The sequence below is a fragment of the Panicum virgatum genome, chromosome 3N (assembly GCF_016808335.1).
Source record: "Panicum virgatum strain AP13 chromosome 3N, P.virgatum_v5, whole genome shotgun sequence".
Taxonomy (NCBI): domain Eukaryota; kingdom Viridiplantae; phylum Streptophyta; class Magnoliopsida; order Poales; family Poaceae; genus Panicum; species Panicum virgatum.
The window spans coordinates 780,002-793,689 of record NC_053147.1 but is presented as its reverse complement, the minus strand read 5'-3'; the positions used below and the strand labels follow the sequence as shown (position 1 = coordinate 793,689).

The 13,688-nt window shown below is 40.9% G+C and overlaps 1 protein-coding gene across 1 annotated transcript; it reads left to right on the top strand.

Annotated features, from left to right (window-relative positions):
• The first annotated feature begins 5,946 nt into the window (after positions 1 to 5,946).
• On the top strand, positions 5,947 to 13,630 carry LOC120663464 (AP2-like ethylene-responsive transcription factor At1g79700). Its single transcript, XM_039942284.1, has 7 exons — positions 5,947 to 6,362; positions 7,370 to 7,455; positions 7,835 to 7,843; positions 7,973 to 8,061; positions 8,452 to 8,576; positions 8,775 to 8,851; positions 12,652 to 13,630. Exons 1-7 carry the CDS (start codon positions 6,103 to 6,105, stop codon positions 13,260 to 13,262), a joined length of 1,257 nt encoding a protein of 418 aa, XP_039798218.1. The 5' UTR covers positions 5,947 to 6,102; the 3' UTR covers positions 13,263 to 13,630.
• Positions 13,631 to 13,688: the final 58 nt, after the last annotated feature.

Here is a 13,688-nt window from a genome sequence, read left to right as displayed (position 1 = left end):
ATATTATTTTTGTTGACTGCTAATTCTATTTTTCTTAATTTTATAATTCTAAATTTGTCTATCTAGTAATTTATTCAACATGGACTCTTTGGTTAATTCCTTATTTTTAATTCTAAATTAAGCTATCTACTAATTGTATTTGAGCATGGACTCTTTGTCATGTTCTAATTTTTCTTAATTTTTAAATCCAAAATTAGTTATTTATTAATCGTATTTGATATGAACTCTTGAGTTAGTTTGAACGTTAGATCTTCATAAAATCCAACAATGTAAATTCTTCTTTTTTTAGATTAACGTGGGAATTTCTAGACCCTCTCGACGAACGTGGTGGCTTCTTTTAACACTCCCTTATTAATATAACTAGCAAGGTGGCCCGCGCTAATAGCGCGGGTAGATAATTTTTTATTTAATTTTTTTAAAATTTTTACATTGACAGAAGAGATTAATTTGGTAATTTATTTACCTTGAATACAGATGCATATTGTACATATTTTTTTAAAGTTTTTTGTAAGTAGTTATGAAATATATTTATATGTATGTGCGAAAATATATCTAGTTTAGTTGTTAGAGCACTTAAGAAGCATCTAGCAGACCTAGATCTGACTCATCACGATGGCGAAATAAAAATAATCACGGATTAGACAAAAAAAAGTTATGTTAAAAAATAAGTTGGGGTCTCCTGCTGACTTTGGTAAATGTTATGCAAAGCTTATATATGTGTGTGTGCTATATTAATGCATATATGTTTTATTTTTTTATTTAACTGAACCTATTATTATTCTTCCCACTTTGGTTACTGCACAATTTATTAGTTTTTAGCTCACATGACTGCATAAATTTGCCTACTTTAGAGTTGTGTCATCTCGGTGATAGATAGTTCCATATATATCTTTAGTGTTGTTTCTAAATCTTTTCTTTATCTTCCATTTTCTCTAGCTATTTCTATTAATTTATGTCTTCCATTATGTTCCTCTGTATATTTGAAATTGATTAGTGTGTATCGCGTCTGATGCATCTAATTGAGAAGTTCCCTATTTAGTATTGTGCCTCAGGGCTTTTGTTTTTTCTGAGCGAAGAGGAGCAGCGACAACATATATTTGTTTGAATCATTTATTTTGTATTGTAGGCAATCAACTTTGGGATAGATTAGTAGGGCTCCAGGTCTGAAGTTGTGGCTAAAATAACTTTGGTTGTGGCTTCTTTGATGTAGCGGCTTCTCTTATGGATATATAGTTGTTTTGAAAACCGTTCGGTAGAACTGTTTGTCCTAATTTTTTCATGAATATATGGAAGATTTCAAATTTCCAACGTGCCATGGCTGTAATTTAATATTTTTATCATAATTTATAATATGATTTTGTAATAACATAACTTCGTATGAAATAACATAGTAGTGATTAATGATATTATTTATAGACTAAACCAATAAATTCACTTTTGTCCTTTTTTCCCTCATTTTCTCATTTTTCCTCTCTTCTTTTTCTATTCTCCTTTTTCTACTTTCTTTACCCGTTCAACATTGCTGCTTCCTTATCCTTTTCTCTTCTCTTTCTCTATATTTCTTTAGAGGTATAGATCACATTTGTGTTTCGTGCCTAGTATTTTTTCATGTACTTATAGAAGATTAGACGGGGATAATAATATTAAAAATTATTTATGCTATTTCATTCCTCAAACGACTAAGTTCTTGATTTTTCCCATGCATCTATTTAGATTGAGCTAATAAATAGTCACATTTATTTTTAGGTTTTGGTGCTTTACCCTTTATTCTAGTGATTATTACTTGTATAGAACTATTTGTATGCCCACAAAATCGTGAATCTTCGTTGGCCACCATCAGATTAGTTTGTACAACTGAAGTTGTTTAGGAATATGCAACATTTATGCATGCCTTCCTTTTCTATTATCCTTTTTATACTTTCCTTACCCGTTCAACCTTGCTGCTTCTTTATACTTTTCTCTTTTCTTTCTCTATACTTCTTTAGAGGTATAGATCGCATTTGTGTTTCGTGCCTAGTATTTTTTTCATGTACTTATAGAAGATTAGACAGGGATAATAATATTAAGAATTATATATGTTATTTGATTCCTCAAATGACTAAGTCCATGATTTTTTCCCATGTATCTATTTAGACTGAGTTAATAAATAGTCATATTTATTTGTAGGTTTTGGTGCATTACCCTTTATCCTAGCAACGATTACTTGATGGAACTATTTGTATTCCCACAGAATCATGAATCTTCGTTAACCACCATCAGAGTAGTTTGTATAACTGAAGTTGTTCAGGAATATGCAACATTTACGATGATAATCCTTGTTTGGAGAAATAAAGCATTGGTTATTCAGCGGATATTTCTCTCACATTGATTGGCCTGCGTATTCATTGGCCCACACTGACAATCATAAGGTGCTGAGGGTGTTGCAGTAGATTGCAATATCTTAAACTCTGCGCATCGTCATTATTTTTTTTCATCCCTATCTTGACGTTTGGTTGCTCCGGAAGAAATGGATTGATTGAGTTCGACAATGATTTTGAGTAGAATCTAGTGTGCTTCATGCAACTGCATGTACCGTAGGACCTTCTTGAGACTCAAAAAGTTGTGATTCGGAATCTCGAGCAAAGACTATGGTCGCGCCGTAGTGCAGGGCATTTCGAAGATATTTGAAAGAAATTATCTCTTTCTATAGTACAGATACAATACAATTATGATCGTGCTGTCACGCTTATGCTGCTGTAATATTTTTTTGCATCTTTAAGAAGGGACTCTGTATTTAATTTTAATTGGATACAAACACTTTTGGATAGATTAGAATATTGCATCTTCATTAAATTAGACATGGACTCTTTTGGCCAATTTAGACTGTTAGATCTTCATTAAATTGAACGGTGTAAATCATATACACAAATACTATTTAGATCTTCATTAAATATGAGTATTTATTAATTTTATTTGGCATGGAACTCAATTTTTAGTTTTTATTATTGCATTTGACCTATACTATTTATTTAGCTATTTTCCTTCTTAATCAGTACACACATCAACAATAATTTTTTTGTCTTCTAATTCTTGCATTTATATATTTATTAGTCATATTTTATACCAATTTTTTTAATATAATTTTGATTTTTGATTTATCTATTTGGCTTTTTTGTGGAATGATAATGCTAATTTTCTTAATTTATATTTTTGAATTTGCCTATTTAGTAATTGTATACAACATGGACTCTTTGGTGAAGTCCTAATTTCCTTATTTTCAATTTCAAAATAAGCTATTTACTAATCATATTCGAATGGACTCTCTATCATGTCCTAATTTTTTAGTTTTAAATTTGAAATTAGCTATTTATTAATCATAATTTATATGGACTCTTGAGTTACTTTAAGTCTAGATCTTCATAAAATTCAACGGTGCAAATTCTTCTCTTTTTTAGATTAACATAGAAATTTTTAGACTATCTCGACGAACGTGGTGGCTTTTTTTAACACTCTTTTAATAATATAATAGAATTTATACTTTTAATTTTTAAACCCTCTCGACAAATGTGGTGGCTTTTTTTAACACTCTTAATAATATATTAAAATTTATATTTTTAATTTTTAATTTAGCTATTTGGCTAATATTATTTTTGTTGACTGCTAATTCTATTTTTCTTAATTTTATAATTCTAAATTTGTCTATCTAGTAATTTATTCAACATGGACTCTTTGGTTAATTCCTTATTTTTAATTCTAAATTAAGCTATCTACTAATTGTATTTGAGCATGGACTCTTTGTCATGTTCTAATTTTTCTTAATTTTTAAATCCAAAATTAGTTATTTATTAATCGTATTTGATATGAACTCTTGAGTTAGTTTGAACGTTAGATCTTCATAAAATCCAACAATGTAAATTCTTCTTTTTTTAGATTAACGTGGGAATTTCTAGACCCTCTCGACGAACGTGGTGGCTTCTTTTAACACTCCCTTATTAATATAATAGATAGATAGATCATATTCCCCTTTCTCCCCGTTAATCGGCCGCTATAGCCATTGTTTGGCCTCCAGCGTCACTCGACTCATGTATCACAAGGACGTTCAATAATACATGAATAATCGTGTCATATCATTTGATGCAATAATGCAAGTTTGTTAATGGCAAGTTGTATTAATTAGCCCGAGCTAGCTAATATAATTATTCAGCACAAGTGTATGGTGAAACTGCAGAATAGTGCAACTTCCGGTTTCGTCGCCCGCGGTGAGCTAGGAGTAAACGTTTTTTTTTTTCCCTCCATTCTATGTCTTCATTTCTCTCTCCGTCGGCAAGAAATTTCGTGCCATGTACACTCATTCAGCCTGCTGACGTGCTCTGTAATACTTGCTCTTATGACTGAAGAACTTTTGTGTGTGTGCGTGCTACTACTAACGACTAAAACTAACGCAGGATCGGATATATAGGAAAGAAAGTAAGAAAAGGCAGGTTCCGATCGATCCAGCTTCATTCCAAGCATCTTCTTCTTAACTTGGGTTATTAGTGATCTGTTACACGCACTGTATCCTGGAGAAAACTGCACACTTGGGCCGCCGCGCAGCACGGTGAAAACGGCAGCAACTGGACCTGATTGCCAGGCGAGCAAGATTACAGCAGCAGCAGAAGAGGGTGTCGTATTAATGGTTGCCTAGTTGTTTGAGGGTGGACAACTCAGACAAGAGGTTCTGCAAAGCTAAGATTCCTCCGAAGATTAAAATCTTCTTACTGTTGATCGACCATCTTGACTAAGGACAACTTGGTCAAAAGAAAATGTGAGGTGTTGTTTTTCTTTTGACTGTTCAATGGCAAGATACATTTGGAGCCTGATACTGATAGCTCTGGCGGTAGGGACTAACTGTAGGCCGACTTCGTTCAGTTCCTAGTGGACCTCATCCTTCATGTCCTTTTGGGCAGAGCAACAAGATGGAGGGAATGCAAAGGTGCTCGGAGATGGTGCTGAAGTTCTGAAAGCAACGGTGCTGCTCTTCCATCCGCAGATGCCGGAAGATGGTGGTTCAGGGGGGATTGTTCCTCGCTGATACGTAGGTCATGTTGGGAAGCTTTCTATCCAGCGCTGATAGCCCGCTGGCGTGTGTTACTTCTCCGTGAGGTTTTGTTCTGCTAGTTGGTTCTGGTCGCTCCCTTATAGTTTCGCTTTGTACGTGCGTGCCTCTAAACTCTTGTCTAGGCTGGTGCCCGGTAAAATCCAGTTTTAAACTGTACAAGGGTGTGGCCTTGAAGCTACCACATCCCCCCTCTCTCTAAACCAGAACTTTTTGTAGTTTCGTTGCTGTGAGGTAATAAAGTCAGAGTGCATGCTGGATTTGATAAAAAAAATATTCATGTTTGTACCCATTCATCGGCCGCTATACGCTCCGTTCGGTTGGTTGTGGCCAGTAGCTGGTGCTGATTTGTTGTAAATGAAAAGTACCGCTGGTTGATTGTTGGCTGGTGGCAGATACTGATTTGGTGCGGAAGAAAAACACTGCTAGCTAGCTGGCTGAGCATTCAGTGGTCTGCCACCTGCTGCATTTAACCCTTTCTTTGTAAAAATTTCACATTTAGATCCCTAGGGAAACAAATTGTCTTTGGACTCTACGGGTCGGCGCCATGACCCGTGACGCCGAGACGTGTTACCTAGCCACCATAGGTCATGGCTCCGACACTTTGGTTCAAAAATGCAATTTATTTTTGCATGGTTCTAAACGTATTTTTTTTAAAGAACTAAAATGCATAAAGTACAGCTGCTGGACCGTATGTGTACAAAACTGCACAGCGCAGCCAGCACGGTGAAAACGGCAGCAACGGGATGCCAAGATTACAGCAGCAGCGAAACAGCGGAGACGGGTCGATCTTGACCAAAACCCAAACCCCCACTGCGGCCTCTTGTCTTGTCCTGCGCTCACGCGCGCTATAAAACCTCGGGAGTTCCATCCATCTTCTCGCGCCGGCGAGGCGAAACCAGAACCACCATCCCCCCACCGGCCAGCCACCGTCACCGTCATTCGTCTAGGAGCGAGTGAGCGACGAGGGAGCCAGTAGACGGAACGGAACACGCTGCATCAGAGACACACAAATTAAGAGATCGATCATGGGCATGGAGAGATCTTCTCAACCATCTCCTCCGCCCCCCGTTTCCTCCCCTCCTTCCTCCTCGTCGTCCTCCATCTCCGCGGAGGAAATTCCTCAACGCAAGAGGGCGAGGGCGCACAAGGGAAGCAGGGCCGACAAGCCCAAGAGGCCCCGCAAAGAGGCGCCCCGCCAGACCCAGACCAAGGACGACCCCGCCGATCCTGCTGCTCCCAATGCCGCCGCCGCCAAGAGGAGCTCCGTCTACAGGGGAGTCACCAGGTACGCGTCTCGCCATCCGCACTGCATGCCGTCATACCCCACCCCATCCCCTGATTCCGATAGCCACCGCTGCTCTCCTCCATCCCAGTCGCAATTCTCCGCGGGCCCTGCCAGGTCTGTCCATCCAAAGCAATTCAGATTTCAGAACTAATCCCCAACCCACAACCGCGCAGAATGTCCAATGTTTGCGCCAGCTCTGTTGACAGCCGGTTGCTTCCTTCTGTTTGCAATTCCTTCCGACGCGAAATCTCCGCTTGCATGTTGCATTCATCGATTCAGGGTCGCAAGCTGTCAGTTACTGTCTACGTTACCCCGATACTCCAGAGGAGGCGCGAATTATGTATCGGATACCGATACAAGATGGATACGCGACGGATACATATCGGAGAAGTATTCGTAAAAAAATAAATGAAACATAAATCGGATACTTATTTGGGTACGTATCGGATACTCCATGGAACGTATCGCAGAGAGAGAGCAGAGGATCTGCTTCTGATCGACCGATCCAGAGAAAGGGAAGGTTATATGGACTGTTTGGTGGTCTCTTGGGCTGGACTTTCTTAGTTTCTTCTTCTTTTCTTTTTTATTTTTCTTTTCCTACCATTAATATGTATTAATATTTATTTTATAAAAAAAATACTAAAACATATCCGCGTATCGGGTTTTTTTTGAGAAAATGATGTATCTCCGTATCAGTGCTGCATGGCACTGCTGCTCATCTTTACCGAGTTCTGAGTGCCAAGCTCTCTCTCTCTCTTTCAGTCAAAAAAGAAAACAAAACTGTCGCTTTCCCTCTGTTCTTGAAACATTTCCACATAAGAGAGGTCGTTTTCTGATAGCTAGGAAGTAGGAAGTAGTTCATCTACATTACTGCCAGCCATCTTGTGTTGTTCAGTTTCTTTGATTTCTTTCCCCCCTCTTCTCCTTGCTGTGTAAATTTCTTTGTAAATTAATGCTGCTGCTTGCTGCTCACCCACATACGCGTCGCGTTGCATGCGTGTAAACAGGCACAGGTGGACAGGCAGGTTCGAGGCCCATCTCTGGGACAAGCACTGCCTCACCTCCCTCCAGAACAAGAAGAAAGGCAGGCAAGGTGTGTGTGTATTGCTTTGCTTGCTCCTAGTATCACACATGCATGTACACTCACTTGAAACTTGAAAGGGATATGGAAATGATTTTCTAAATATTCTTTTCATATTCTTTTTCTCTGAAAATTGATTCATTTTCATCTTTTTTTTCCAAAGGAAAACAAAAAAATTAAGGTCCTTTGTCCTCTGCAAGGATCCTGATTCATTTGCCAGTAGTACAAAGCTTATTTCAAAAGTGAACCGAATTTCTTAAGGCTGACATTCTGATCAGGCTTTGTTTACCTCCTTTTTTCTGTTATCTTTGGTGGGGGCCCTTGCCTGGTGATCTTCATGTGACTGTGATCTACTACCTCTTGCTGTTGTATTGCGTGTCCTACTCAATAGTCTATTTGGGTAAGTCCCACAAATTACTAAATATATCTAAGCTGTCTTTGCCGGATTCATGTTACTTGTCGCCAGATCATGGTGTGATCTGCATCCTTGTCTTGCTATGAAAACCAATTAATTGTCTACGATCTGCAGGGGCCTATGATACTGAGGAGGCAGCTGCTCGTGCATATGACCTTGCAGCTCTCAAATACTGGGGTCCTGAAACTGTCCTGAATTTCCCAGTAAGTTCCTGCATGCTCCCAGAAAACAAATTGTCCCCGATCTGCCAAGAGTTCATATTCTTAGCAAATTCCTGCATGACCAAATAACCCAGAGACAGAGGGCGAGCTGAAAATGGCTTCTTTTGTGCTCAGTTATTTATGAACAAGACACCGTCCAGTAATAAATTTAGTCATTTAGATGACGTCTAATCGAGCAATGAGCTCACAGCCCCTGTCGGCTTGTTGCAACTAGTAGGAAACATGTCATTATGCAAACACAGACAAGACTAGCCTCCATTATTGTGCGGTCGTAAGCAAGCAGGGGCAGTAACTGGCCGGCAAAGTTTGTTTGCATTTGGTATATCAGTAGATGAAATCAATCGACTAAGCTCGGTGATTTGATTGATGCAGGCGGAGGATTACTCGGGCGAGATGTCTGAGATGGAGGGGGTGTCGCGGGAGGAGTACCTGGCCTCCCTCCGCCGCCGGAGCAGCGGCTTCTCCAGAGGGGTCTCCAAGTACAGAGGCGTCGCCAGGTACTAACTTAATCGCCAACCCTTAAATTAAACCACATCAGTAATTTCCACATAAGTTTTGGAACTAGTGCATGCCATCTCTCATTGTTCAGAGATGCATGTCTTGAGATTCATTCTGTTTATGAGTTAAAATAATGAAACTTCAATATTCTTATTGTTTTTTTTTTGAAAATATATTCTTATTGTTTTGATGATCAGGCATCACCACAACGGGAGGTGGGAAGCGCGGATTGGCCGAGTCTTTGGGAACAAGTACCTCTACTTAGGAACTTTCGGTATGGGCTAGTGTGCTATATTCCTCAGTAATGTTTATAGTTGCATGCTCTTTGCATTTCTTTTAACAAGTTAGCTTATGCCAGCATTTAAGGGCTACTCTTGTTTGTTGTAGAATTGCCCTACTTACTGCCAGGGCTACCTAACTCTAACCAGTTTTTATGAAGGTTCTTCGACCTAACTTCTACACAATTGAATGATTCGTATTTCTTAGTTTCCCTTCAATGCAGACTAGCCAATCCCCTTGTATACTGTCCTATTCAGAAATGAGTGATCCGAACTACCATGTCTCTTTTCTAAAAGAAACATAAAGAAAAGAAAACAGTGAATCTGATCATCTATCAAATCAGATCATACTAGGGAGCATAATACTGGTGCACTTTTCCTGGGGCAAAAAATTGTCATTTTCTTGACTGTCAAGATCAAGACCATAAGACCAAGATACTCTCATGCAGAAATCCCCAGAAATTTGCTCCTTCAGAAGTCCAACTTGCCTAAAAATTAGTAGCCAAACTCATGTGACAAGCACGTGGCGCCAGAGTCACCACTCACCTGTCATCCACTGCCAGTTGCAGTACTAATAAGATGGTGCCTAGGGATCTTCAATTCATCAGCACTGCCGGCCTTTTGTTTTTTCACTTGTCTACATGATTCAGCACCAGCAGCCAGTGACCTCTTCACGTGCATCAAGCATGCTCTGTGTCACACCTTGAAATTTTTAAATTTCAGGATGTTATTAAAATTAAAAATAAAACAATAATTTTCTCATAATTTTAAAATTTACTCAACATTAAATTTTTTTACAGAGAATTTAGTGTAAAAGAAAATAGATTGGTTGTTTTTTAATTTAAATAAGGTTATTCTTCTTGTGTTGCATTCATGTTGTTTTTGCATTGTTTTATTGTTTGTTGTTCAGTTTGAATTTGAATTCTTGAATTCGAATTTAAATTGAATGCATTTGCTCTTCTTAAGAAAATGGAAAACTTTTCTTTTTCCCCTCTTTCACTTTCAGCCCAGCCGGCCCGTTCCCTTTCCCTTTTTCCCTTTTTCTCCCCACGGCCCATTTCTCTTTCTCCCGGCCCATCTCCGCGCACGGCCCGCTCCGTCGCTCCCCTCTCTTGCTGCCACCGACAAGCGGGCCCCACTTGTTCGGGGTCGCCCCCTTCCTCGAGCCGGACTCGGGTCCGAGCCCGAGTCTTGTGGCCGCGTTGCCCGGCCGCGACCCGCACGTCGAGGCCGACCTCATCTGCCCTATAAATAGTAGCCGCCTCCGCCCCTCCGTGCCCCAAATCCGCGGCCACCGCTCCACCCTCACAAACCCTAGCCCTAGCGCCGCCACCATTGGAGCTGAATCGAGCTCGGAGTCACTCGCCGCGCCGCCGTTCCGCAGCCGCCTCGTCGAGTTCAACCAACCCCGGAGTTTCTCCTTGCGGTGAGGAGCCTCGTCGGCCCCTTCTTTCCCTTCCTCCCTCTCTGTGCCGCGTAATCTAACTCGCCGTCGCCGCAACGCCGCTTCGCACCGCCGCACGCCCAGTCCTAGCCCTAACTCGGCCGCCCGAGCCCATAATCGAGTTCGCAGTCGCGCGCTCTACCTCCCAGTGCAAACCGCACTCGAAATCGAGCTTGGAAACGCGTTATCGTGTAAGTCCGGCGAACCGCAGCCTCCCCTAGCTCGCCGCCGGTCGCCTGCACCGCCGCCAGCCGCCCCCAACCCGTTCTGGCCGTCGGATCTCGCATCAACAGCCCAGATTAGATCCATCCTGAGTCAAACCAATCAAATACCAGTCAACCATGGTGTTTTTGCAAAAGAGCCCTCTACTTTTTCCGAAATCAACCCGCGGTCCAAGCTAGTTCAAAAGTACTTACAAACCAGTCCTTTATTTTTTGTTTTAGCCCCTGAGCTTTTCTAAAATTGAACCCGCAGTCCTTTTCAGCCCGCCGTCGGTCTTTTTACGTGCTAGCCCTTGAAGTCTATGGTTAATTAGGTTTTAGCCCCTGATTTCTTTAGAGCTAGCCCCTGGAAGTCCCTGGTGCACTGTTTTAGCCATAACTTCTATGTTTTAACTCCGTTTTCATCGATTCTCGCGCTCACGTGATCCTTGCAATGTGTGCGATAGCTTTTTGACCTTGTTATCCTTTGTAAGCACACTTTAATGTGCCTCACAAATCCTTTTTGCTAGCCCTTCATGTCCATAGTTAATCGCGACTAGATCCCTGAAGTACCGTTTAGTCTATATAATCGTCGTTTTAGTTCTGTTTTCCGCGTTTCTTGCGCTCTCGTAACCGTAGCAGTAAGCCTTATCCTTTAGTACGCTCTTTTAAAGACTTTCTTTATTTTGGTGTATTATTCTTAGCTGTACTTGTTATTTGCTTTGTATGTTTGCCCATGATTGCTTCAAGTAGAAGGATCGCTGTTCGAGGATTGAAGAATCAAGATTTCCAAGTGAGCAAAAGCTGAAGAGCAGTAAGAGTAGCTTTTCGTTGGAGAAAGACAAGTGACCCTAACCATACTTCTATCTATGCTTGTTTACAAGAATACTTTGATTTAATTGGAACATGGAGAACCACCCAAAAAAACCGTACAACCACAATACTATATGGCTCTGGTCTTGGCTAAGCAATTAGATGATCTATATGTCGTTCCTGGGGCGTTTTGATTGGTGGATTTTGGGTTATCGAAATTTGAGGAGCGGGTGAAGGAAGCTTCGTCTTCTGAGATACCGCAGAAAGCAAGGGACCAGTGCGTACATATAGTGATTCTTTGTAAAGGCCTCGTAGCGTCCCTATGCAATCACACCTCGGAAGTGTGGTATTGTGCCTAGCTAGCACATTGCGTGGTTGGGTTCAAAGTTCTTTGGAACTTTTACACGAATTGTGGTGAAAGTGTACAACCTCTGCAGAGTGTAAAACTGATATATCAGCTGTGCTCACGGTCATGAGCGGCTTGGACCCTCACATGATTAATAAACTTAAAGATGGATATAAATCACATTCTGGTTATTTCTTGTGGCCTTACTGAGTACCAACCATAAGTGTACTCACCCTTGCTTACTGCTGCTCAGAAGGAGAAAATTGTGGTGAAGTTTTTTGAAGATGTTGCTGAGTTCTAGGAGTACGCAACCCCCAGTCGATTGCCTGTGAAGTTTGAAGCCTTCGTTTCCAGGATAAACTGTAAACTCTAATAGTCTTTTATTTGTTTTAGTTCTCTTTTACGTGATACTGTTACTGATTATTTACTTATGATGTCTCTATATGTATGAAACTTGATCCTGGCATACATATAGTTATGCATTCGGTTTTGTCCTTAAAACCGGGTGTGACACTCTGTGTGGCTGTGTCAAAACTAGATCAAGATTCAAGATCCAGACCACAGATTTGCTTTCACCGCTATTACCATCATAAAAGGCCAGTGTTAGAGGAAAACACAGAGGTTAACTACTTGCACTGAGATTGGACATGTCCAGTGACTGGCACATGTGCAAGGAAGCGGCCACCGGCCATTCAAATTAGTGAATAGCAGCGAATAGCCATTGTCTGCAATTCAGTATCTCCTATTAGGACAACAGTGCCTGAATATAAGATCATCTCCTGCATGATGTATTCTCAAACTAACAAAAATATACATTCACCAGAATCTGTCACCAAATATTTGTCTTGCTTTCCAAATGCACTGTACTCTAAGAACAATGACACTTGAACAAATTCACATTGTTGAATTTCTCAAAATATTAGTCAATGCATCATGTCTAAACTAGCAAACATGCACTCATTCAGATAAACTTACATCATTCTCTTCCTGCAGACACTCAAGAGGAGGCAGCCAAGGCCTACGATCTTGCAGCCATTGAATACCGAGGTGCCAATGCTGTAACCAACTTCGACATTAGCTGCTACCTGGACCACCCGCAGTTACTGGCGCAGCTCCAACAGGAGCCACAGGTGGTGCCAGCACTCAACCAAGAACCTCAACCTGATCAGAGCGAAACTACAGTCCAAGAGTCTGACTCGAGCGAAGTGAAGACACCTGATGACATTGCAGAGCCTGATGCTAATGCACAGCCTGATGACAGTGCAGAGCCCCTCACAGTCGATGACAGTGCAGAGCCCCTCACAGTAAATGACAGCATCTATGAGAGCTTATGGAGCCCTTGTATGGATTACGAGCTGGATATCATGTCAAGTTCTAACTTTGGCAGCTCAATCAACCTGAGCGAGTGGTTCGCTGATGCAGACTTTGGCAGCGACATTGGGTGCCTGTTCGATGGGTGTTCTGCAGTTGATGAAGGCAGCAAGGATGATGTAGGTCTGGCAGATTTCAGCTTGTTTGACGAAGGTGATGGTAAGCAAAAGGATGTTATTTCAGATATGGAAGAGGGAATACATCCTTCAACAATTATCAGTGTGTGCAATTGATCCTGAAACTGACATATGCATGCTGTCTGTGGGATCCGAGATATCCAAGGAGGTTTTCACTTTTCAGGTGTCTTTTCTTGGGTATACTTGATTTGTCCAATGCCATAATGCCACTACTGCAGAGAAGCTGAACTTCTTCTAGAAAGCCCCATGGCATATTTAGCTTGGCATTAGACAAATGTGTTAATGTTCTTTGATTCTTTGAATTTGCTCCAGGCTGCTTGACTAACCTTGAGAGATCGTCTCACCTAGCCTAGATTCAACTAATCACATCCTGATGAATCTGAAATGTAATTTAAGTGGTTGTGTAGCATCACAGTTTTGTATGGCAGTGCTGCCAATGCAGCATATATTCGTGCGTTTCAACAGTTTACAAGGCCGTAACCCTAATAGCTCCAGCTTAAGGAACATAGCTTCTTTTTTTTA